Source organism: Protopterus annectens, chromosome 4.part1, assembly GCF_019279795.1.
Source record: "Protopterus annectens isolate FY-2018-M chromosome 4.part1, PAN1.0, whole genome shotgun sequence".
NCBI classification, from domain to species: domain Eukaryota; kingdom Metazoa; phylum Chordata; order Ceratodontiformes; family Protopteridae; genus Protopterus; species Protopterus annectens.
Window position 1 is genome coordinate 86,801,643 of NC_056734.1, and position 27,387 is coordinate 86,829,029.

Sequence of the window (27,387 nt, forward strand, 5' to 3'; positions counted from 1 at the left end):
CCCACTTCCCTTACATTTATACTCTGTATACCACACCTCTTCCTGTTACATCACACCAGTCAGCCTTTTCAATCAATAACAACCGCCACTTTCCCATTCTTATCTTAAACTCCTCCGTTTTAGTTACACTGCATATATTCTCTCCCTTTAATCATCATACTCCACTTCTGTCTCCAATAACCCTACTACATATATGCATCTCCCCTCTTCCTCACTATCCCAATTCGTACTTAGTCTTCCCAATCTTTAAACTTTCACTTCTTACTTCTAACTCATAAATATTTTCTCATCATGCTGCACATATTTCTTTTCACCTCTCTTCTCTTCCTCCTCTCTTTATTAACCTCTTACCGCACCACACTTTCTTATCAAAGACCACCACCCACTCTCTCTAACACTCACATTAACAGCTCCACCTTCCACTTACATTTTACTTCTCCATCTCTCTATAATCTTTCACCCTCACACCTCTTCAAGATCTTCACTTTTCCTAATCTTTCTCTCTCTCTCTCCTCTACTGTGAAGTTAAAAGCATCTACTATTACAGACTTCTTCACATGTCTGATTGCTTTCATAGATACACTTCTCCAGGATGGGGACATCCATCCTGACCCAGGCCCACATGTCATTACCCTTCACAATCACTTACCTCACACTTCACCACCCCTACTTCTCAATCCCCACCCCATCTCCTACTCCTGAAACATTAAATATCTACTGTTAAATATTCAAAGCCTTGCTAATAAGATCACAGACCTACACTTCTAGATAGCTAACACCTCCCCCATAGTTTAACCTTGTCAGAAACCTAGTTAAAATGGCACATCACAAACACCAAAATCTTACTGCCCAGTTACAACATTTTTCTTTCTGACAGAATTAAAAAAAGGGGTGGAGGTATTGCCATTCTCTACTCTAACCAGCTTAATCTGTCCACACTTTCCATTTCTATACCCAGCTTTGACCCTACTGAACTTCTTATTTTAAACTGTCACCTAAACTCACACAAAAAATTCTGTCTGTATCCCACCAGGGAACAATATTCTCATCCTTGAGAACATACTCTCATGGATCTCTCAAAATGTAACCTATGAAACCATTGACTGTACTATACTTACAGCTATAGCTCTTAATCTTAATATCAGTCTTCATGGTTTCCACCAACTCATCACCTCCCGTACTCGCATCAACAAAACCTCCACTAATGGCCCTACCCTAGAATGTACACTTTCCTCAGATCCCAACCATTATCACAACCCTGGGACACTTTCAAACTCTTTAAGTGGTCATTTTCCTACCTATATCCAAAAATGCTTCCTGCAACCACCGAAAGACCACCTATATAGAGACTGTCGTAAACTTAACAACTTCAGTCCAGATTCTTTTAACTCTGAACTATCCATCATAAACTGGTCCTTCCTTCATCAACTCCCTCTCAATGAAGCTGGTAAGTCATTCAGTCAGATCTTCCTAGACATACTAAATTCACTAGCACCTACCAGAAAAATCAGAATAAAATCTTTGTCCCTTGGCTCACCAAATATTCCTGCACCATTATGCACAAAAGAGATAGTGTCTGGAAAGCCAGGTTCAAAAACAAATCCATTTCTCTACTTCAAAAGTAGAGAGAGTTCAGAAACCTTTCAAAAAAACTAGTTAGCAATGGTAAGAAGAATTTCTTCTGTACCAGCCAATCAAACTTACAGAATAATCCAACAAAAATTCTGGACAATCATTAATAAATTTCTTTATCCTGGCAACCCTACCACAGCCAACCCCTTCCCCCATAACACCGCAACTGAAACTGCCACTCTCCTAAATGACTACTTCATCGATACAAAAACTAACTCATAATAACAACACTTCTTCTTCCCCTCCTTCATCTCCCAACAAAACATCTTCCAATAGCTTCTCATTTAAACAGTTTCCTACCACTTACATCAAATCTCTCTTGCTCAAACTCAAAGCTTGCTCCCCCACTGCTGACAATCTACCTTCTTACTGTCTCAAAATTGCTGTAAAGTCTATTGCCTATCCTGTCTCTATATTCATAAATAAATCCATTAATGATGCCTGTGTCCCCGATATATGGAAATCCTTCTATACAATCCCACTACATAAGGGCAGTAACTCCAGTGACCCTTCTAACTTTAAGTCCATTGCATTTCTGTCCCCCATCTCCAAAATTCTTGAGAAATGCATACACACCCTGTTACTCAACCATCTGCTAGACAACAACCTGCTTATCTCCACCCAACATGGTTTCAGGCCCCACCACAGTACTTCCACTGCATTACTCTCTTTCACCCATACAGTAGCTGAAGCCTGTGATAACACCATGCTTATTTCCTGATTATTCCTTGATCTATCAAAGGTTTTGGATACTGCTTCTCACTCTAAACGTCTTAATAAACTCTCAGATCTCAACTTCTCCAGCTCCTCAGTTAGCTGGTTCTCCAGCTACCTCTCCAATAGGCAGCAATCTTCTCATTGGCAAACTGTCTTCTCCCCCTTTCATTCATTCAATACAGAAGTTCCTCGAGGATCAATCTTGGGCCTGTTCCTTTTCAATATCTTCACTAACAAACTACATTCTGTTTCCAAACTCTACTCTATTACAATAGACTGATGATTCCACACTCATCTCCACCATCAATAGTATGCCAGACCTTTTAACACTCACTCAGGGCACCTTCTCAGCTGTAGAAAGATGGCTGTGTGATAATCAGCTAGTACTAAATTCTAAAAAAGCAGAACTCCTTTTCTTTCCTAAAACACTGGAACAACACAAATCCTCTGTTGTCATCACCTCCCTCAACAGCAATATCGTTATAGCTGAACCTCATACCAAACTACTTGGTACCATAATTAACAATGAACTAAAATTCAACTTACACATCCAACATTGCATAATGAAAAAAAAAACACAAGAGACTTGGCCTACTTTACATAAGTTGGAAATTCCTTACACCTACCTCCGCAATTTCTCAGGTTTGGTCAATCTTCTTACCCTGTTTACTCTATGCTGCCTCTATCCTTATTAACATTCAATCTACTGTTTTGTCCAAACTTGACCAAACATATAACAAAATAGCCAGATTCACCACAAATCTTCCTTAAAACTCTCACCACTGTCTTGCTCTTAAGAAGCTTCAATGGGCCGAATTCTCTAATCAACTGCTACTTCCTCAGCTACAGATCACACATTCTGTTCTCTACAATCCTTTTTGCCCTTTCCTGTCTAACCTTGTGTCTTACTACATCCCCTCTGTCATCTCTGCTGAACTGACAGACATATTTTTGACACTTGGCATCTATAAACCCCAAAGAGTACATAGGAAAGTCCCTTTATATGTACTGTATAGCAAGTTTGGAACACATTTCCCCATAACATAAGAAATATCTCTCAACAACACCAGTTTAAAAGAGAGTTAAAACATTACCTCCAAAATACTTCGTCCTGCCCATGCCAAGCTCCCACTTGACATCTCTGTGGTCTCTATATCCCCTCTATTTGCCTCACTTCTCTTCAAATCTATTGAATTATTTCTTGCTATTTCACTTATTCTCACTCCTCATTTCTCTCCTTTACAGTTTGACATGTAATACAGTGTTTTTATACTTCTGACATCATACTGATGGAAGTTTTAATTTCTAAATTATACCTTCACTATTGCTTTACCACTGTCATGTCTTTCTCATGCTAATACTTTGGTTATATAACTTATGTTACCTTTTATTACCTTGTATATTATTGTAATGGGAATTTTGCCATGTAACACTTAAGGTATTGTGCTTTTGTATGTATACTGGAACTTGTCCCCTCAGCTTTGGGAATTCTACTCTGCTCGTTATGCCTATTGTATTTTTATTGTATGTACATAGACTGGAGCTTTTCTCCTCTGCTTGCCACATAAAATGGGCCTTTGCCTCATTTGGACCAACCCGGTTAACAAATGTAAAATAAATAAATAAAAATAAATCTTATTAATAAAGATAATCAACAAGCCTCCAATCCTGAATAATATTCAGACATGGCATATTAAGCATTAACAGGTCATAGCCATAAAACAACCAAGGCAGCCAGTTTGTGTCCACAAGCCCACATTGGCAGTACAACCTCTAGCCTGTGTGCACACAGCAGGCTCCTGACACAGATCACATTACCCAGTAAAGTTGGGGCCTACCACACTTTGCCCGTAAGGAATTTGCCTTTGAAGTCATGACACTTAAGTCTTCCTGACCTATCAAACCACAAGACATTGCTGAACTAAAAAGGCAGAAATACAAAGGGAGACCACAAGGAGACTGCCCCTAAATGATAATAATTGAATAAGTGAGGGTTAGTGTGTCGAAGATGACCTCAGTCCCACCAGAAAAGAATAGGGGAGGGTGAACAAGTTCTGTTGAATTGAACTCCGAAGTGATAAGATCACATGAGGAGGGGTTATTTGAACCCCTCTGAGACTCTGACCCCTATCCAATGACTTGTATGTGGACAAATATGTTTGAGAGCAATCCATCTTTGTGCACTTGTAATGAGTCATTAATCAAACTCAGTTTTGTCTTTGTGACTATTTTATTAATAAAGGTAATAAATCTCCAAAGTTGAATAATATCAAAACATGATATACTAAATAGTAACAGGCCATAACCATAAAACAACCAAATTTACCAATTGGCATCCACAAGTCCATTCCACCCCCACTATCTATAGTCCACGTGCATACACAAATACCCTTTACCCAGTAAAGTCAGGGCTTACCACTCTTCGCCCCTCAGAAATTTGACTTTGAAGTCATTATACTTTGGTCTGCCCAACCTGTCAAACCACAACAAGCCACTGAAATAAAAGGGGAGAGTACAAAGGGAGTTTGAGGCCAGAAGGCAACAGCCCACCTTCATGCTTCTGCATGCTGTTCTTCTTGTTCAAGGCTTCCTCCCTAAATAACACCAGCTTTAGGTTTAAACCAACTGAATTAGTGGGGTAAACAGCAATCAGCCAAGGATATTTTGACTAAGGTGATCATTAACAGAGAGCGATGACTGTAAACTGGATAAGTCAAAACCCATATCATTTAAGTGAATTCCATCAAAGACATAAAAGTTCTTGCATGGCTTTGATATGTCAAAGTGTTCAGTAACCTGGAAGCCAGTAGATAATGCAGCAGAGGCTACCTGGTAATTGATAGCTGAATTCCTCATGGCAACATTCCAATGAAGTATGGCTACTATAGTAGACCAAAAGATGTAGATCAAATAAAGTGTGAAGATCCAATGAAATTCTAGCTACTAGCATCTTATTTGGATCCAGGGTTAAATCTTTGCCTCCAAGATGAATGATTAGGGGAGGTGGGCTTAGGCCAGACAGCTAATAGTCAGTGCCAAACATCCACAGCTGAAACCAAGATAGGCCTAGGAAGCTGTTGCATTAAATTTTCCAAGCATTTTGATCCAAGAAACATGTTAGACCACTGGAGCAAGCCGCTGATCTTGAAACCTCTCTCTGAACAATAGAATGCCCCGGAATTTACAAGACATATTCCCTGAAAAGTAAAATACTGTAGTTATTTTCTAATTTATGAAAGGAAAGCATCCATCTACACATCTTCATTAGGACTTTAGTCAAATGCAAGGTCTGAAGACCTAACCACATGGAAGGAGTCTGAGAAATAGCCTTGGATGTGAATACCCAGCTGACATAAGGCCTTATGCAGAGCCACATTGACTTCAAATGCAGTAATCAAAACATTCAGACCTTGAGCAGAAAACATGACTAGAAGAGGAGGAAGCATGGCGGTCTAGTTTACACAGGGCAGTAGCCCAATGAACTGGGCAAGTGAAATAAGATTTGATCCTCTCCGGACGAATTTGGTGACCATGATTGTTTTGATCCATCTTGGACTTCCTTAACCAAACCAAAACATAATCTTTGGTTAAAAAAATATCATCACATTATAGGACCTGTAATAACTCATTTACTTTAAAGGCTCCAGTGTATAGCCAGGTAAACAAGGTAGCCTAAACCAAATGAATGGAAGTTGTCCAATGAGTAATACCTTCCCAAAATAATGTATCCCAAAAGATGATAGCCTATAAGATTTCTGGGATCTTGCATTGTTCTTCTAAAGGTCTCCAAACTCCATATTACTGTAGAAACTAGTCAGTGACCAGAAATATCAGAGATTCTTAGAGCTCGCTCTAACCAGCTTAAGGCTGCTAAGTGTATCTGTAAGGTACTGGGTGCTTCCTTCAATGAACATCTCTGAATTAAAAATTAAAGAAACAGCTCTAGTATGCTGAGGCAGACTCTTAAAATTTTTTAAAATACTTATAAAGAGTAAGAATATGCCTTTTTGGTGCTTCAAGCCAAATAATTGGATAGAAGTTTGCCAGCTATTCTTTGCTAATCATTCAAATCTCCCTAGAAAAAGGAGCTGCATTTGGTGCCAGTTGACTAAACTTGGCAAATGGAAATTGGGATAAGTTGTCCATTGTTCCTAGCTTGTATGTGGCAAACTGAAAAGCTCCAACTGATCTGCAAGTTAAACAGCACCAGCTATCTTATAACAGCGTGAAACCACCTGGACATTAAAGATTTTTAACAAGGGCCTGTGCTGCTGCTTGATTATAAGAATAAGATATTACCCTCTTATTGCAAAAATGCTCCTTCTAAATGAACATGGGTACCCAAATTGGTAATTTTTTTTAAGAAGGTAATGCATTTTTTCTTTCTTTCTTTTTTCAAACTAACAGGTGGGTCATTCAGCTGAAAACCATCTCACTTTGAAATAGCCACCAATCCCAAGCTATGCAACTGCATTAGTAAAAGCAGCAACTCATCAGATGAGACCCAGACTCTACCAAAGTGTAACTCTATTGTAGAAAATCTTCCACAGCGAGAGATCCTTTCTCTTTCTTTGGGTAGTGCATACCCAGTGGCGTTAAAGTATGTCTCCTTGTAGCAGTTTGGATGAATATCTGAGGAAAAAGTCCGCCTGGGAAAATACCCCTTAAGGTAAAGTTAAGGAGCCCTGCAGTTGCACAACTTCATTGATCCTCTCTTTTGGCAACTTTAATAAACCTATCAGTTGTGGAACTGAGATATTCCAACTTGTCAGATGGGAGTTTGATGGCAGTTGTTGGGACATCAATCATTAGACCCAAAACGGTAATGTCTTGGCTGGGGCTAGTGAATGGTACTCCAACTTTGCCACATAGGCCCATGAAAATTTGTGTACCTTCTTTGGCACCTTTCTTACATTCACCCTGCAATCAGGTAATCATAGGTGTAAGGTAGAGCTGAAGGTTTCAAATACTCAACAGGTGAAGGAGCAGCCCATAGGCATGTTCTTTTTTGTCAGAAAACAATCTGTTGCCAAAAAACACCCTCAAACGCATACAATCCTCCTGTCTAATGGGAAGGAGATGGAAGGTGGACTGAATGTCTAACTTGCAAAGCCACACACTGGAAAATGTCTTAATGACTGGTGCAGCTTTATCCTAAGACATATAGTATATATAGTATTCTTATTTGTCAATAAAATCATTAACAGAGAAGCCATTTGAATTCCATTTGATTCACAATCTCCCCCATTGAAATGGCTCCTCTCTTAATGATTGTTATTTGTCAATAAAATCATTAACAGAGGAGCCATTTGAATGGGGGAGATTCTGATTCAAATGGAATTCCCCTTCTTTTTCCTTCAGAACCAGGCCAGTTGGCAAAATGTTATAACATCACTGAGGGAGGTGCAAAAAGGGGCCAGCAACCCTCCATGTGAACTTTAATTTCCTTCCCTTTGACAGACTGTATTTTTTTTTACAGTTTTGTAATTCAAGAAAACAATACAGTCTATAGCAAAACCTGATGAGAAACCTTTTATGAGAAATCTAGATGCCTGCTTGTTTGAATAGATAGAAAGTTAAAGAGTCAGCTTACCTACCCTGATCGAGGAGTGCAACTCTTTCAGAAGGTATCTGACCCCAAGAAAGGTTAACTCTTTGTCCATAAAATAGAGACTTGCCTCTAAAAGGCATATCCTGTCTTGTGCTAGAGGATTTCTCAGTTTAATTTATGCTAGAGTTTGAATTTGCCTGCCATGTTTTCAACCAGCACCTGGGTGCCACTTGATTCTTCCCACAATGTGAAAAAAGTTGAGTTACCCTGCAAACTGTCCACAGGCATTTCCCAGTATTGAAAGCCCAACAGTATTTGTTTTGTAATTAGTTATCTGATGGACTGACATTTCCCATTTTATTGGACTTATGAAGCTTAGAGCTAAGCCAAATGTCAGAGTGTCATCAATCCAACCTAATGGATGCCTTTAACCTCCTACGTTTATGGTCATGCCAGGACCAGAAGGATTTTTATTGACAATGTGTTGGATCCTATTAATATCACTAGTCATCATCTTCTTTCGGCTGTTCCCGTTAGGGGTCGCCACAGCGGATCACCTGTTTCCATTTCTTCCTGTCCTCTGCATCTTGCTCTGTCACACCAACCACCTGCATGTCCTCTCTCACCACATCCATAAACCTTATCTTAGGCCTTCCTTATTTCTTGTTACCAGGCAGCTTCATCCTTAGCATCTTTTTCCTAATATACTCTGCATCCCTCCTCAGCACATGTCCAAACCAACGTAATCTTGCCTCTCTGGCTTTGCTCCAAACCTTCCAACCTGGGCTGACCCTCTAATATACTTATTCCTAATACTGTCCACCCTCGTCACACCCAGTGCAAATCTTAACATCTTTAACTGCCACATCCAGCTCAAATTCCTGCCTTTTTGTCAATGCCACTGTCTCCAACCTATATAACAAAATTATAGGAACATAGCTCAACATAGAAGACTTTATATTCATGTTTCTTGGTCGATCACTATAATAAGGGAAAGCTCTACCTTGCCTACCACTAGTCACTTCTCTACAGGTTTTAGATTTCATCAGATTTATATTCTCTGCCTTCAAATTCTACTGCAAGTTGTCTCAAACTAGATGCAAAGTCATGTTCTTCACATGACAAATGAGAAATCTTAAACACTTGACCTTTCATCACACGATTGAATGTATATTCTGGATGCATACTTTGTCGATGTAGGAAAGCTGGATAATAACATTTCTTCCTATGCAACTTGGTAGACAATGAATTACCTATCTTGGTTACTGTAACATCTAAAAAATCAATAGAACTGGCAGAGTATTGAATAGTAAACCACAAAAAAGTGCTGGTAGTATTTAAATAGGTAGAGAATTCCAACAATTCATGTTCACTGCCTTCACAAATGAGCAAAAGATCATCGACAAAATGTCAATAAAAACCAACAGATGAATTATATAGGCCAAAATTAAAATGATGTAAAAGCTATATTCTTTGTTAAACAATGTAAGTTCAGACTGTGGAGGAAGAATTTAGAGAGGGGGAATGCATTAAGTAAAGCTGCAACCTTCCTGGAAGTTCTGCTGCTACAAGCATCCCAGAATTACTTATTCCCTGTTTAGGATATAAAGAGCAGAGAATGTTTGTGTCTTTCGGCTTTTCCCGGTTAGGGGTCGCCACAGCGGAACTCCGGTCCGCTAATGATTGTCAGTAGATTTTTACGTTCTGGCTTGCCGGGCCTAATGTACAACCTTCAACGAAGGAACGCCCATTCACGCATGTCGCTACACAGAAGATGCTCTAACTGAGAATCGAACGGGCAATGTCTAACTGTGAGGCGACAATGCTACAGCAGCACCACCACCGCAGTATATATAGAAAGAGCAGAGAATAGTGATGCTAATGTGGTCCTGAGTATGGTAACCATCATCAGCCAGATGACCAAACAGCCAGTGCAAACACCCCAACCGAGAAAACCCATCAACAAAAGATAGTGTGTAAAATATGGTCAGCCCCAACACTGATCCCGTGTGTTCAAGGCTAAGATACTAAATTACTTCCTGATTGAATGATACTAACTAAAAAAACTTGTACTTGGCAGTATTAGGCCTTAAAATAAATTAGTAAATCACTGACAACATAGCTAGCCAACCTCTCAAACTGAAAGTCCCTCACAACCTCTTTGTTATGTGCTGACAAGTGAAAGAAGTCTGGAATGCCTTGCCCTCACAAAGTACTTACACGAACAGAACCCCACACACTGCAAAATCAAGAATTAAAACCTATATTATTATATTACTTGGACATTCTGCCCATGCCCCAGTTAAAAATGTTGTTACAAAATATGCAATTCAGACAGTAAATAAACATAAGACACTATGTACTCAGTCATTCTTCCCCTAAAAAAACACCCTTGTTTGAATTCACAGAGAAAATAAACATAAGACACTATATACCCATCCATTCTTCTCCCCCCAAAATACCTAGTTTGTTCATGTGAAGATTGCATCTTAAGGTAACAACAGATGATCCCTGAACTAGTCTGATGCCAGGTTAAGAATGGTGGAGGTTAGCATTATATTCATAGGTAAATACTAGGTAGCCAGTCTGCAGTCTGTTAAATACTTAGCCAATAACTACAGGTGAGATGCAAGCCCTGTAACCTGTGACCAAGGTAAACACTTTAAATACTGTGCCAATCAAGAAGACTGACAATATTACTAGAGAAAGAATGACTAGTATAGAACTATATTTTACATAAACTAAAACCTTACAGGGAATCAAACTCCTGGATCTTACACAGTAGTCCAGTAACTTACCACAAGGCTATATCAGAAAGTTCTGAGAGTGGAAATTAAGCTAAACATTGTATTTTTCTTAATGTTATTCTTTTTTTTTTTTCTTTTATATTATTCTTTTTTTTTCTTTTATTACCTCAGTCACTGGTGGACAGCTACATGGTCAGCCAAAGTAGAGAAGCCTTCTCCTGTTCTATCGAGCCAGCCACTGAAGTGGTAAGATTACTTGAGGAGGGGACTATGTAACTCCCCGACACTTGCCCCCCCATCCAATAACTTGCTAATGGACAGATGGATTTATAAACAGTAGTTAGTTGAAGAGTAGCGTTCTCCGGTTCGATTCTCGGCTGGGGAGCCTTCTGTGCAAAGTCTGCATGTCCTCCTTGTGGTCACATGGGTTTCCTCCGGGTGCTCCGGTTTCCTTCCACATCCCAAAGACATGCTGTAGGTGGATTGGACACTCCAAATTGGCCCTAGGTGTGAGTGTGTGCATGCGTGTGGCTTCTGCGGAAGGTCGGGCGCCGGGCTGGCACCTCGGCACTGTAAAACTCCACTGCCAATCATGAGCAGACAGGTGATCCACTGTGGTGACCCCTCACCGGGAAAAAGCCGAATGTAACTTATTGAGGGAAATGTTCCTTAAGAGGGGTTACCCTGTGAGATTAGTGGGCCAGTTAATCAGTGAAGTTCACCTCAGAAGAAGTGATGGGATATTTAAACCATTATTGGTTGGGTTAAGTGAGTGTGAACATGTGATTGGAGGCAGGTCGATGGGGGACATAATTGGACAGGAAGTGGTCCTTACACAAGAAGATGATTGTTTTGTCACTTATTGTTGGGCAGGATCCTTTGGTGGAATCAACCAGTACAATAATTAATAACGAACCTCCACACCCACAAACCCCTTGGGTTAACACGATTGGATTTGTTACTACTTTTTCACTTAACGCACCCTTATTGAGGGATATTTTGATAAAAAATTGGTGCTTCCTTTATGAGGACACATCCATTCGAGATAAAGTGGGTGATATACCAACAGTGTTTTTTAGGAGGGGCTGGAACCTGAAAGCAATTTTGGAGAATTGTATGTAAAACTCTACTGCCAATCATTAACGGACCGGAGTTCCGCTGTGGTGACTCCTAACCGGGAAAAGCCGAAAGACATAAACAAACAAAACACTCACTCTCCTTACTATGGTATGTCAAAACGTGGGCATTGTCGGTCGTGCAAATATATTAACACGAGTAATACTTTTACAATACGAAATCATCGTTTCCCAGTTAAGGGGACATTTAATTGTGAGTCAAAGGGGGTTGTTTATTTGAGCATGTGCCAGTTTTGCCCGTCTTTTTATGTTGGAAAGACGGAAAGATTTTTGAAGCTTAGGATTTATGAGCTTATTTATAATATTAATAAAATGAATTTAAATAATGCTTTGGCTAGACATGTGAGTTTAAACCCCACCCATGAATTCCTGTTTTTAGCTATCGACAGGGTAATGGATAATGATAGTGGGGGCCCAACATCTTTAAGATTAGATGAAAAAGAATTAGCCTGGCAACTTAGACTTAATGCCCATACACCCCCAGGACTAAATGATAGCCTATCTATTAAATGTATGCTTAAATTGAAATCCTTGCTGAGATGATATAGTTAATTACATTCCCTAATTTTATTTATGATGTTCCTTGTTTGGTGGATTTATAGAACGTTGGGTGCATATGTGTATATATGTGTGTGTATATATTTTTGAATTGTCACCCTTCCTTTTATAAATTTTTTTTTTAAGGATGGTTATATATTTATAAGTTTAAAATAGTAATGTCTTAGCATGTGTCTTTTACACATGTGCATATACATATATATATATATATATATATATATATATATATATATATATATATATATATATTTTTTTTTTTTTTAAATCATTACAATTATCTGTAATAATCAAGTTTTATACCAATTTTAATGAGAATAACTTTGATTAATTGATGAGTTTAATATATTTGATGAAAATTGTTTGTGATGTTTCAATTTTTAGCTGTTGTCAGTTTAAATGTAGGCATGTTTTGTTCAATGTATTTGATGATGTCATATTTACACAGTATTTAAGTTGATTAATGTATTAATTTTTGTCTGAAGAAGTTTGCTGTATTTTAGTAAATTAAAGCGCTTATGTACACTATCTTGTGGTCTTGGGCTATCATTCTTCATTTTCGTTTGTGGAGCACATTAGTTTTTGGATGTTCTTTATGTATCAAATAACTGTACAGTCATAGGTTCATAGGATGATACTAGGCTATTGGCCCGGAGGCCCTTATAAGCTTAGCCAACAATTTCGCCCATGTTCCCTCAGAGTTAGCACCTGTTTCCCCTGTCCAGCATAGACACAGGTAGGATCCCAGGGATGTATTTTCTGTTTCTCATCCAGTCATCCAGGTTCCAGTTAAGGAGGGCTAGAGAAGTACTTTGTTTGATATGGAGAGGGAGTCTATTCCACAGATGGGGGAGTCTTTGGGACAAAAATCTATCCCACCAATGAGTTCTATTAACATCACAGAACAGCATAAGGCCTTGCATGCGGGTTGCACAAGTTGAGTTTGACTTACGTATATGCAGCAACTCCACCAAGGCCAGGTCTTAGTTGGCCTTGTATGTCAGACACAGGTCACCTCTGAGCAGTCTGCATGAGACTGAGTAGAGGGACATGGCTTTTAGCCTATATGTATAGGATAGGTGTTTGAGATCCTGGATTTGTCTGGTCAGGAAACTCTGTGGTCTCTCCAGCTGCTGCATGTGTTTGACAAGGTACATGGTGAAGGGGGCATTGTACTCGATAATGGGTCTGATAAGGGAGGAGTACAGGAGTGTTATGATATCCTTGTTCCTGGAAGAAATACCATTATTTATGAGGTGGGCCATATAGAAAGCCTTCCATACAACGGAGGCAATGTGGTGGTCAAAAGTTAGGTTTCTATCAACCTGGTGCCCAAGTCCCTCATGACTGATTGCATGCTTAGTACATTGTTATTAATGTGATAATTAGTGGTGATGCCATTTTCTCCAAAGAGGATAATGATGCATTTCTTTAAATTCAGTTTGAGGTCATGCTTCTGGCACCAGTCATTGATTTGAGTAAAGCACTTTTGGAGGATGTTCACAACACTAGGGGAATTTAAGACAGCATCCAGCTTGCAGTCATCTGTAAACTTGGTCAGCCACAGACCACTGGTTCTAGCTTGCACCTCAGAAAAGTATATCCTAAATGGTAGAGGCTCCAAGACCAATCCTTGGGGTATATCACTCGTTACGGGTCTACTACTAGAGGTGGCTTCCCCTATTTTGACTGAGTGTGTTCTATCAGTGAGCCAGTTAGCTACCCATCTGGTAACATACAGATTGATGCCTAGCTGGGAGAGTTTATCTATTATGCCCGAGTGGGGAAGAGTGTCAAAGGCTTTGGCTAGGTCAAGGTAGGCGATGTGCACCATCTTCCCCTCATCCATGGCTTTGGTGACTGTTTCGAAGAAGTCTACCAAGTTTAACAGGCACAATCTCCTTTTGAAAAAAACAAACTGTGCGGGGTCAAGCATTTGGAGCTTACCAGTTTCCTTGTTTATAAGGTCCATGATAATGTGTTCCATGGCCTTGCAGATCAGGCTAGTTAGGCTGATGGGCCTATAATTGCCTGGGTCAGTAGATGTTCCACCTTTGTGTAGAGGAATGACAGTGGCTGTCCTCTATTCAGCTGGGATGAATGCAGTGCTCAAGCTTTGATTAAGTAGGGTGCCTAATGGAGCTGAGTGCTCATGCCTGAGTTCATGTAAGATACAGCCAGGGATGTTATCAGGTCCCATAGAGACTGTATGTTTTGCATTTGAGAGGGCATTAAAGACCTGTTCCCTGGTGATGGGGGGCACAGGTGCTGGGGATGAAGTAGATCATGTTAATTGAATTCTGAACGTTATTAAACATTTACATTCATAGATTAGTACTAGGCTAACTGCCCTTGTGAGCCATTTTAAGCCTAGCCTATTACCCCCACGATAATCAAACCTTGTACCTTGTGACAAACACCTTAACCATTCTGCCAACCTCCCACTACATCTAAGAAAGGTTATAGAACATGATATTGCCTTGAAGTGGAGCTACATTTTGGAAAGAGTTTTAAAATACTTAAGAAAATATGCTTAATAAAATAGTGACAGATTCACAAGAATTAAAATACTATGATGTGAGTAAGTCAACAAAACACTAGACTGAATAATATATTTGTCAAATACTACAAGAGTATATAGCAGTTGCCTGGGAGTCAGTAACATTTTATTAATGTAAAAAAGCGATATGTTCAGATTGAAACTGAAGTATTCTCAAAAGAGTATAGTTGTAAGAAGTTATTGCTTATTCCTGTGCTTAAAAAATTCCTGTAAAAACAGTGCTCTGTAAACAAAGTGCAGATGTACTGAACTACAAAGCAGATGTGCAACAAGCTATTTACTGAAGAAAGGTGAAGAACTGGTAAAAGACAGAGATAAATTCTTTGGATAATACTGCTGTCACCAATGACACAGGAAAAGATTAAACGATCAGGAAATATATTACAACAGACTTTGAAATGGAGTTAATGACAGGAGTTACTCTGATTGGCTACACTGAGAAAAGTAAAAATCATCAGTAAGGAAATAAAATCCTTCTTATTTTTCTTTTCCTGACGATACAAATCATATCTAAGTCTTGAAGAAGAAATCTGGTAAAGTAATCATTCCCATTTTACTGAGAAAACGCATGCTTGAAAAGATGTGTGAATCATATCTGGGAAAAGTAAAAGTTAAAAGAGCAAGAGACGTGGAGATGTAGTGTATGTTCTGATCATTTTGACTCAGAACAAACAGGACTTGCACCATATTCACTGCATACTGTAATAACAATCTAAAAGAATAGATGTTAACTCATGTGACCCATTGTTGTCCTTGTAGTGGATAGCATCCTCATCTGTGGTCCAAAGCATGCAGTGTTTTGTTTCGGTTCACAGAGACTAAGAAGTCTATATATAGCAGATTCTTTGGGGCAAGTGTTTGGCTCATGAAGCCACAACCTTTTGGAAGGTTTCATTAGTATGTGCATGGAAGTATGCACTCCCAGGATATAGGTGTTATGGTTCCCAGTAGTTATTTGGGTAGCTTGTCCCACAAGCAGGGGGTGTTGTTAGGCCATTTAAATGTACTTATTGAGAGGACAATAGTGAGGGCACAAACATCCCTCCTAGATGGTTGTATGACAGCCCTTCTAGATGGCTCTGACACCTATAAAAAAAATCTGAAAACAAAAACGTTTGAAATTCAAAATATTCATACATGGCTTGGAATTCAGACATAAAATGCCAAGTTCACAGTATCTGAAGTCATACATGTATATACTATTAAAACTATACAGACAAAAATCTCATAAGATATATTGCAAAAACTCTAAGAAGTGTCATATCACAATTTTGGAAAATAGGATACTGCATTTCAGATACTGATGCTATCAACAGCTCAGCTGTTAATAGGAAGAAGGCTAAACAACAAACTGAGTATGTTAGCTATACTGCTGATTCTGGGAAATAAAGGAATGCAAAAAAGAAGGCAGCAGAGACAGAAGTACTATTATGACAAAATATGCATGAAGCAAAAACTTTATAGGCTGCAGAAAACAACAAGCATATCAAAGGCTCAATAAAGATCATAGTATGAATCTCAAGGTGTTGCCAATGCAGCTGAGCCAAGGACATATGTTATTCACGGGAAGATACACGTGTCTAGAAGGAAATTACATAGAGATCTGAAGAAGCATGTTATACACGTGAAAGCGCTCTTCCCATTTTATGTTTAATAAATCAAGTTGGATTTTATGAGCTTGGTGGTCCTGCCTTGTTCTTTTGTTTTGAAATTACATATATGGTAGAACAGCAACCATTGTCGTCACAGACAATAGTCTAACAAGAAAATTAGAAACTGTGGGAACTTCAACAGTCAAGAGCTATAGAGGGAGACTCTTAACTCTGTATTGCTATATTGCAGCATGGAGTGTTCAAAATAAAAGATCAGATATTCAAATTTCATGGTCTTTTTAAATATTCTTGGACGGTTAATGAAGAAACTGGACCAATGTGTGGTCTGTTAAAGAGAGAATAATGACACAATTTCTAAAAAAATTGCATTTTTGAACATCACTGCACTAACCTCTCTAGGATAAATTGTATTCCCATAAAGGAGGATTTTGATGTTCATCTTCCACTTACCTTCAAAATTCTAATATTTCATATTTCTCCTCACATGTCTTCATGTTTTTATCCATAGGTGACTCCATTTCCTGAGATCCCGGGTCTATATTACCAAATCGATAAAGTCATGTAATTGAATGGTATTAACTTAGAAAATGCCATTTATCGAAGTCACACTTGTGGGGGGTTGTACCACCCCCCCACTAATTATATATATATACCAACTCTGAGATCACACTACAGTGAGGAAAGGGCAACATTTTCTATCGTCACTGTACTGCAATCTCACTATAAACACCTTGATGAATGTCAGTTTAATGTGAAATGCCATTCAATGACATGATTTTTCGATTTTGTGATGACACCTCTGTGCTGGGAAAAGCACCACCCTCAGTATCCTCAAATCACATTTTCTACGTAGTTGGTCTTACAACATTAGCTGCTGTGCTTATACATGCGTGTGTGTGTGTGTGTGTGTGTGTGTGTGTGTGTGTGTGTGTGTGTGTGTGTGTGTGTGTTTGTTTGCATGTACAAGGACAAGTGTAACCACTCCAGAATTCAAATTCATACTTTTTAAAGCTAGAGTACTTGCTCTTGCCTTTCTCATCCCTTTTTCCACATACTACTTGTTCAATACACCTCTGTTTTACTGTTTATCAACCCTATATAATGTTGGTTTCCACACTATGTTTTAAGTATTCCTCCCAACTTTTAAAGCAAAACCTCCCATTGTACCTGTACTCATACTGAATGGATCTAGGTGATATTTAGAGGTAAATTTAAATAAAACAGTATTTAATAGTTAACCCCCATACCTTATATACTTAGACTTCTGCACTTCAAAAGATATAGCTGTATTACAAGAGACGGAGAACACACTTTTCCCCATTGAATTCCACAGCCGTCTCACACAAAAGTGATCTCACAGCGGTTAAGTACTTAATCTTTAGTCCAAATTAGCTGTGTTAGGCTGGAGCGCCTTCTGTGTGGAGTCTGCATGTCCTCCCTGCGGTTAAGTGACATTTAAAGACATGCAGGAAGGTGCATGCGTGAATGGGTGTGCCTTCTTTGAAGGTTGGGTGTCGGGCTGACACCTTGGCACTGTAAAAATCCACTGCCAATCATTTGCAGACCGGAGTTCCGTTGTGGCGACCCCTAACTGGGAATAGCCGAAAGACATTAGTTTAGGCAGTTATAATCTGATCAGGCGGTGCACAGTCACTTACAGGAAAACATCTGTGGAGATTAGGCATAATGCATTTCAATATATGATAAAATCCTTCACTGTGGGCATTTTACTAGTGTAGAAATCATAAATGGCAGAGAATGGTAATAAAAATTGTGAGAGTTTGTTCCAAATAGAGCTCTGCAATAAAAGAGTATTGTGTATGCAGCTTAGTGATTATGTTCTGATATCCAGAAAGAAGCAAAAAAGTTAAGTGCTTCTGTAATGTGGGACCCGATCTTAAAAATTAAGTACCCATGTTAAGATTGGGTATCACACTATGCACAGTTAAACCTGCCAGGAATGACCAACAAATGCGAGAGGTAGAATTAAAAACAGATTTGTTTCTGCCTGCTGTCTGCACCAGTAATGTGTCCCTGACTGTCTTCAACATAAGCGAGTGTGTTACACTGTCTTTCTGACAGAGCTCCCTCAGTGCTTTACAGTTTTGAAAGCTGGCAAAACAATTAGTAATTTCTTTCCTTTTTTCTGTAATTAGTAAAACATGGAGCAGATAAAGCTCCATGCACAACAAAAAATTATGATTAGGTTTCTGATCATAACTGATTACTATGTGTTCTCAACATGGACGCAGTAAGTCACCTCTTGAACTTGCTCTGGAGGTAAATTTCTTAGAATCCCTGTTGAGAACACATAATAAGCTGGTTATGATCGATGACCTGAACATAGTCTTCTCTGTTAAAGAATCTGGAAGCTACTGCACCTTTAAGAATTTGGAATATTCACTTAGACTCAGGATATACTTACATATTTCTGCATAATTGTGTCAATGCTGGAATAAAAGTAATAAGTTAGAAGATAATGTGCATCAGTTTGCTTTCATCTGTGGTATGTCGGGAATCTAATAACTGCTGCACCTTTAAGAATTTGGAATGTTCTCTTAGGGATGGAGTATGCTTATGCATCTCTGCATAAGAGTATAAATAATAGTAATAAAACATTAGAAGGTAATATGCATTCGTTTGATTTCATCTGTAATATGCAGCTGGAATGTAAGATAACCATAATTAATTAAGTCTATCCACAAGTTTCAATACCTGCTCCCACAGCAATTCTATAAAACCTGTTTTATAACTAACATAAATATTACCCTCTCCTGCTACGTGCTCACTGAATGATATAAGCACTTAATCTTAATTTCTGCAAAAATTAGTTGTAAAATTTGTTTGATGCAAAATCATTGCTGCAGTGTGAGCAGGTGATTATTTTTAAAAATGACCGAAGGCTCTCTGTTATTTTATAGGGCAGTGGTGCATATTCAGGTACAGGATACAAACGAATTTGCACCTGTGTTCAAGGAAGCTGTGTATAAGGCCACGGTAACGGAAGGCAAACTCTATGACAGCATTCTACAGCTAGAAGCAACAGACGAGGACTGTTCTCCGCAGTACAGCCAAATCTGCAACTATGAGATTGTCACAAAAGATGTTCCCTTTGCTGTTGATAGAAATGGTATGTATATGTATATAGTATGAATGCTAACAAATATGTGTAACAGATTTGCATCTGTCTTTGAAAAAATTATTATTTTGTAAGCAGTTTACAGGTTTTTTTTGTTATCATTTTTCTAAATTTATGTACTGGGTTCATCTCTGTAAACACTACATTCTAAGAAGACTAGCTTGCAAAGTGACAAGTTAAAACATACCCTACAAATAAGGGCCCAGAGTGGGCAGTGAGTTATATGTGTGTCTCAGGGATTCAGCATAATATTGCAAAGTTAGCAGTTTTGTTTTGCAATAGGTGCATACTATCCCAAGATCTGACCTCCTATGACAGTGAAACTAAAAGGCTTTGTGACCTTATGGTAAATATACTGAGATAACTGTTTGATAGCATACATTGCCTTCACAGTCGTGTCATGAACAAAAGTCATTTACAAGATGCTTTGCTTCCAGAGCTTCCATATGATATAATAATGACTGATGTCATTACTAGTGCAAGGTGATAATGAAAGTGGTACAACAGATTCATATACCAGTGATGGATAGAAACAATTATTTCATAAAGACCTCACTACAAAAGGTCATGTACAGATCTGAGATGTTAGAGATGTCACTAATTCTGTAATATTCCTTTTAATGGAAATTGGATCATTGATTCACTTCTGAGGCCTTGTACATAGAGCTGCCATGTAGATTATTTCTTTAACAGCTGTTGTTACAATAATGCGTTATGTTTTTAAATAAAAAATGCTTTAATTTATTGTAATTGTAGAATATTGTCGTATATATACTTTGTAATTCATGGCAATGTTCAGCGTGTTATGTTTCCTATTCCCTTAATAGGCATAGCTAGCTTGTCCGTCCAGCATATTGACATAACTGCCTTATTTGAGATTTGTTGTAGTCAATGACCATTTATTATGGAAGTAATCACACAAATGATTCTGTGCAATCCAGCAACAATGGAACATACTTTCTTGTGCTATCACTAGATTAGGAATAAAACTCAAATAGATTTGAAATTGTATGCTCCTTTTATGAAATGACAACTGATTACCATCAAGATCAAGTCTGGCTATTCAGGAATAAATTCCTCTACAGCTCCTGAAGCTGGCAGGTGTTATTGCTATATTATATCATGGAACTATTTCTATAATTATAGACAAGTTATGCGTAATTTAACTATATGTGTGTTTTTGTACTGCTGTAATAGTATTGTTTGTACCATTTCCTTTATAGAGTTAAAATACTAAAATTTATGGAGCTTTTCATAACATATGGAAGGTGTTATTTATAATAAAATATATTTAATTGGATGTTATCTTTGGCTAAATATAACACTGAAACAATATATAGTGAAGCTGTATGTAGTAGAAACAATGTTTCCATATCAGAGGTGCTCAGTGATGGTAAAATAGAATAAGTTAGTGTTCAGCGAATTTGTATGTGCATTAATTACAAGAACATGGAGCAGTGTTATGCTGTTTTTGTAGCACTTTGAATGATAAAAGTTAAGAGTAATACAGAACCGCTGAAGCGCATCATATTGATCACTGCTGCAGTAGCCTTAGAGATATCGGATACATACTGCCAAGGATATAACAGCCTGCCAGCTTCCAAAACTACAGGGCACCTTCCACATGCCCAAACTGTCAGGCAGCTTGAGGTGAGATGACCAAAGACAAGTTTGGGTGCTAAGCCCTTAAGACCTGTAATGCCTCTGAAGAGTACGCTCTTCTGAGGCTTTCAATGATTGATGGTGATCTTGTACTGTTCCTTTGCTGGACAGATAATTAAAAAACTTCCATTTAATAATCTTCCTTAGAATTTATACTTTTCTCATCAGGAAAGTTATGTTAAAGCTTGGAGTTTCTGTTTTAATGGACTGTCATGAAACTGTATGGTACTTTTAATCAGAGGAGCTCTTTTTCTTTACAGTTTAAAAATTGTTTAAAGTAGCTTCAAACTGATTTTTTTTCTGTGGAGAAATTGTGTTTATTTTATTCTGTCAGGCTGTCAAAGTGTTTTAATCTGCATTTTGCTCTTGTCATTCTGTGCAGCTGTTGGATCCCCTCAGTGGGGAAGGGACAGCCACTCTTGTCAGTCCTCAGAGAGAAAACAGGGAAGGCTTAACTGTCTTGTCAGAATGTAGTGCCCATCCCTAAGGAAGCTGCAGCTGCCAGGAATAACATTGTTGGCCCCATTTTTCCTGTCAAAAAAGAAACAAAAAACTAAGCAAGCGTCTACATCTCCAAAACCTCCATAGACAGTAGTTTACTGGGTCTGGCTCAGGCTTTAATTCAGGTAGTTTCTGGTAAATGAAAGAGGAATACTTACTTTCCTGAAGAAATTTAAGATTCTGAATATGAGCAGAAGGATCAGGGTTTTCTCCTCAGATTTCCGACTCCGACTCAGAGGAGAGCTCAGCTTCTTATTCTCCCTGTAAGAGTTTGTCTTTCTCTGATACTATTTCTAGATTGTGCCAATGAGGTTTTGAGTCCCTCAGAAACTGTTATGAGCTTTTATAGAAAGGAATTCCAGAACCTGCACCCATTCTTCCTGTTCTTTCTGCTTTGGAGGATGTGTTTTTGTGTGTATATGTGTGTCTGTTACTGCTTGCATTTTCCTAACATCCAGCTGCTCCTAAAAAGGCTTAGTATGTAAAAGAGTCTTAAGTCTTTTAAGTTTTTAGACACTTTTCCCAAACCTGATCCAGCAGCTATAGCTTTAGCTAATCCGTCTATTGCTAAACACTTAGTTAATTCCAGTTCTTCTATTTTGGATAAGGATGGGAAGATTATTGATAAGTATGGGAAAACGTGTATGTTTCTGCAACTTTAACTTTCAGAATTTTGAATGTTAGGCACATATGTTAAGGTTTGTTCTAATTGTGAAAGTGAGAGGAATGTTTTGCCTGCCTTTACATCTTTGTACCATTTTGTGTTTGGCAGGTGGGCAATGGCCAAAACTGGCCTATAACAGCCAGAGTATTATACAGGTTAACAATTTCAATAGATTAAATAAATAAATGCTGCATATGGTTTTGTGCAGGAATATTGTGGATAAATTCTGGCTATTAAGCTAACAAACAAAGAACATTCAGACGGTCAAAGCACAAGCTTACTTTATACAAAAGCAAACCTAAGCGCTTTCCACACTTTAATGGATATACATCCATCTGAAAGCAGTTCAGTTGAATTGTCATGATTTCAACAAAAGAAGAGTAACAAGCAAAGCTACTGCTGTGTACATATTTATTGATGACAAATGCATCCTATCATCTCTACAAAGTTATAGATAAAGGAAGGAAAAGGGGTAAGCAGATGTAGCATATTGTATTCTGCATGCTTCGCATGTATGAGGTCCTGGGTTCAAGTCCTCAGCATTTATGTACTAATTTGCTTTTGTGGGGCAGAATTGGCAAAACAGTTAAGATATTTACCTCACAGATACAAAGAACAGGGTTTGATTTTGACCTTTGGTTATTAGTTAGGTTTGTAATACTCTGCAGACTGAAACTCTAGTATTTATGTATGAACCTAAAGGGACCAGATGAAATGGAGCCAAACACAGGAAAAGAATATTATGGCTTGATATGTTGAGAGCTTAGAGCATAATATCATGCTAACAAACCACCATATTCACAAATATGGTGAATCACTCTGTATGTGAGAGTTGTAGATGTTTACCACATCACGATCATGTGATCGGTCACTATGAGTGAGAACTGTGCTGCACTGGCACTCCTTTTTCCCATTTCCTTTCTCTTTTTCCCCTTCACATGCATCTTCTTGCCCATGCACTGAGCAAATACATTATCCTCCTTAAAGCAATATTTAATCAGGCAAGGGATATTAAGTTTTACTTTATATATATATATATATATATATATATATATATATATATATATATATATAGTTTTTTTTTTAACTGCATAGCTGGGTATCTCGGCCACACCTAGGATCCTTTGCTGTTTCATGTATTGCACAGATGCAGTTACAATAAAATAGCATTATTTATTCTACCACATTTTTACACAGACTACGCAGAAGCAGTTTTATTCAGGTAGAGCATGACATACTTTCATATTTTGGAATCTTAGCACAAAAATGAATTCAAATCATTATTGTGTTAGATCATCACAATAGTCTACTGAATGTTATAAAATAACCTATGATGAATTATATCCATAGTAATAAATGAAATTAAAGAAAAAAGAAAAAAAAATGATATACATAATATCCCTGTTGGCTATCTGCATTTGCTTATTTATCATTTTGCAGTGGGATGCTTTTTATGTTTAATAGTGATAGCTATGGATTTCACATGTTGTGATAATTGCAGGATGTCTAGTCTATACCCTTGATTTATGAGCAGCTTTATTTGTTTTCAGATATGCAAGACATTTCTCTTATAAATTTAGAGAGGTTAGTGATTTCCATTTTGTTGGTACTATTTTCTTAAAAATGTGTTGACATTTATGCCGGATAAGAGGTAGGGTCTTTGAAATGTGAAGGATTTACTTTCTTTTATACATACGTTATATGGAGAGGTCGGGGACACTACAGCTGCTCAAGCCCAGCTACTTGAATTCCACTACCTCACAGCCAGGAATTAGAGCAACTTTCAGCCCAAGTGAGTAGTTGTTTGTGCTTGAACTTGAATATGATTTCATCCAAGCAGTTACCACATATGAGCTTCTCAAGTCCTAGGAGATGTAGGGACAGGAAGTGCTCTCAGACTAGGTACGTGGGGAAGGGGGGCATGACATGGTGATATTAGTTTTAGGGGTGGAGGAAGGGGAATGTAGTATGGAGCAATCAGGGAGGGAGAAGGGGATTTTAGGTTTAGAAAGAAATCATTACTTTAGGTTTAAAGACGGGAGGGGGATTTTAGGTTTTGGGAGCAATAGGGGAATTTAGGATTAGGGACTGGGTGCAAGTTTTAGGGTTACAATCAGAATTCTGTGAGGGCTAAAAATCATCAGTCTTTGGGGCAGATTCTTAGTTAAGGGAGATGATCAAGTAGAAATGAGGACAATTGTCTCAAACAAATGTGTCCCAAGCACATGCAGCAGACCCAGAGAGGTTCTGACTTGCAGTCTTACTGTATATATGAATTATTTGGAGAAGTTGTGATTTTTAATTTGTTTTCTGTGCTAAAGCATTAATTTTCTTTGAAAACATTGATGATAAATGTGGAGAGTGAATGGTTCAGGAAAAAGTTAGTGTCAGCCACCTAACTTTCTTAAGGTAAATGCAATGATCTTTGTTCCCAGATGCTAGTTAAGTAAAACAGCACATGCTATATGTAACTACTTCAATAGACTGTGTATTGTGTGGGGAATTTGGAGTTATATTTGGAAATGCATATTAAAAATGTGGAATGAAGGCAGTAAGTACCTGTAGTTGGCTTGCTTGGGGTGCAAGATGGGAGGTGATGATGTATACAGCTCTTAGTTGTTTCCTACCTTGTAAGTTATTATGTCTGTCTGAGATTTAAATGAGAGGTTGTCATTGTGGGCAAGGCCAAAATATTATTAATATGGTATTTGTGTTATTTTATGTTGGTCAGGAGTTTTCCCAAATGTTGGCATTCTTTAAGATAGATTTTTGGCTGGATGCTGTTTTTCTCTTGGTAAGCTTTAGCCAGTTAGTTGGAAGTAGTTGCAGAGTTGGCAGAAGACATTTTGAAGTTCCCTGTGGATGAGTTTACATGTACACCTGGTCTTATGGAGGATTTCACCATATAAATAGAGAATTATTAGTGAAGGATGTACATTCATCGTGATAACATTGATAAATAATGAGAATTCTGGGGGTCTGAGAATAGACCCATGTGGTACCTATGATGTAAAGGTGTCTGTTTTGTTACCACATCCCCAAACTTACTTGTAAATGCCCTATGAGTCACCTAGTTGTTGAACTAATAACATTTGGGCTACATCACATGCTACTAGTTTACTTAAGAGGACAGAGAGGTTCATGTGCTCAAATCCAAAAGTGAGAATGATAAAATCTGTACTGGTGAGCCATCCTGCCTTATAGCTAGCAGATAGAGTGGTGTCACCCATTCTGAAATCATGTTGGGATGACTCAATAGGGATACATCATTTATTAATATGTTCATATAGTCAGTTGCAAACAATGTTTAAAAAAAAAACATTTCTAAGGGACAGAGTAAAATTGTAAGTGTATGTCCCTGAGAAGTTGAGAAAAACAGCCTTTTTTCATAGATGGTAATAACTATGGAGTGCTTGAGGGGGGACTATACTAGCTTTCATAAGAAGATTAAAAACATGTATGTGGGGGTGTTTTTGCTCTCTTAAGCAAACTAGAAGCCTATGATTTAGCCTGAAGTTATTGAGTCAATAAGTACTTGAGTCATGCCTTTACTAGTACTGAGTCTTGGTTGTTAAATAATCACCTTTCTGTCAATCCATTCAAAACTAAGATCATGATATTCATTCCATCAAGACACACTAAAATTGACAAGAACTCCTTCTTGATATTCAGCCAAAACAAGACCCCTATCAAAATAGTTCCTCATACTAAGCTACTTGGTGTCATTATTGATGAAAACTTAAAGTTCGACATTCATCTGCAAACTAATATCAGAAAAAAACATCAAAAGCTTGGAATGTTGTATCGGCATAATTGTTTTCCCACTCCTTCAACTAAACATACCCTTGCTGTTACTTACCTACGTCCCTCTCTTATGTATGGAGCTCCTCTCTTTACTAACCTTCAGTCCTCTCTAAAGGCAACATTTGCATCTTGCTACAATAAAATCTCTAAGTTTGCTACTAGTTCCAAATCCTCATCTCACCACTGTTATTCTCTTCACTCCTTAAATTGGTAGAACTTCCTAACTATCTCTTTTATACTCAACTTTACACCATGCATAAACTCTTTTTTAATCCCTTTAACTGTCCTTCCCTTTCTTCTATTTTCATCCTTCATCTTCCTGGAAGATCACTCAGATCTAAAAAACAAAATCTCCTTGAAGTTTATAAACCCATACGTAGTCCAGGACAACTGTTATTGTCATTTTCTCTAACACGTAAATGGAACTCTCTTCCACCACATATACGAACTACTCAGAATGGGTTTATATTAGATCACCGAATGCTTAAAATAGTGAACGATGATTAATCGACCCTATGTAAGCGAAAGCTTACAATTTTGAACTGTCAGAATAGCAATTTCTTTCCTAGGGAAAAAAAAAATCGCTGTTCCAACAACAAAAAAAAAAAAACACTTTAATCATTAGATTAAGTGGGGGGCTTTGCCCCCCACCCCCTACTTAAATATACCAACTCCGAGACCGCACTACAGTGCCAAAAACAACAAAGTAACGAAGTGGCCAAGCGAATTCTTTCCCAGGGAAAGAATTTGCTTAAAAGCTGCTTCGATATTTTGCCGTTTCAGGCTTTTGAGTTCGACCAAGACACATTCGAAAGAATGCATCTTCAGTTTTCTAATAGGGAACCCTCAGAATCACTCCCTTTGTGAGACTTTACTTCATTCATACCTCTCATCTAAATGGGAATGCTCCTGCTCTCATCCTGCCTAACTTTTATCTATTTTTCCAATTTTATATTAGTCTGCAGAAGACCATTGTATTCCATGTAATCCTATCATTTTTTTGTTATGGAATATGCCACATAATGCTTTTTTATTATTATTTCTTTGTCAAGTCTATGTATTTTTCATCTTGCTACTTTTGTATTGTTATTCAATATTGTAATACT

At 38.0% G+C, this 27,387-nt stretch overlaps 1 protein-coding gene across 1 annotated transcript in view; it reads left to right on the plus strand.

Annotated features, from left to right (window-relative positions):
* LOC122801175 (calsyntenin-2-like) overlaps positions 1-27,387 on the plus strand; it is a 2,452,991-nt gene that overhangs the window by 2,118,891 nt on the left and 306,713 nt on the right. The window contains exon 5 of the mRNA XM_044070739.1: positions 19,433-19,641. Within this exon, the coding sequence (XP_043926674.1) occupies positions 19,433-19,641 (209 nt within the window). The remainder of the gene's footprint in view (positions 1-19,432; positions 19,642-27,387) is intronic.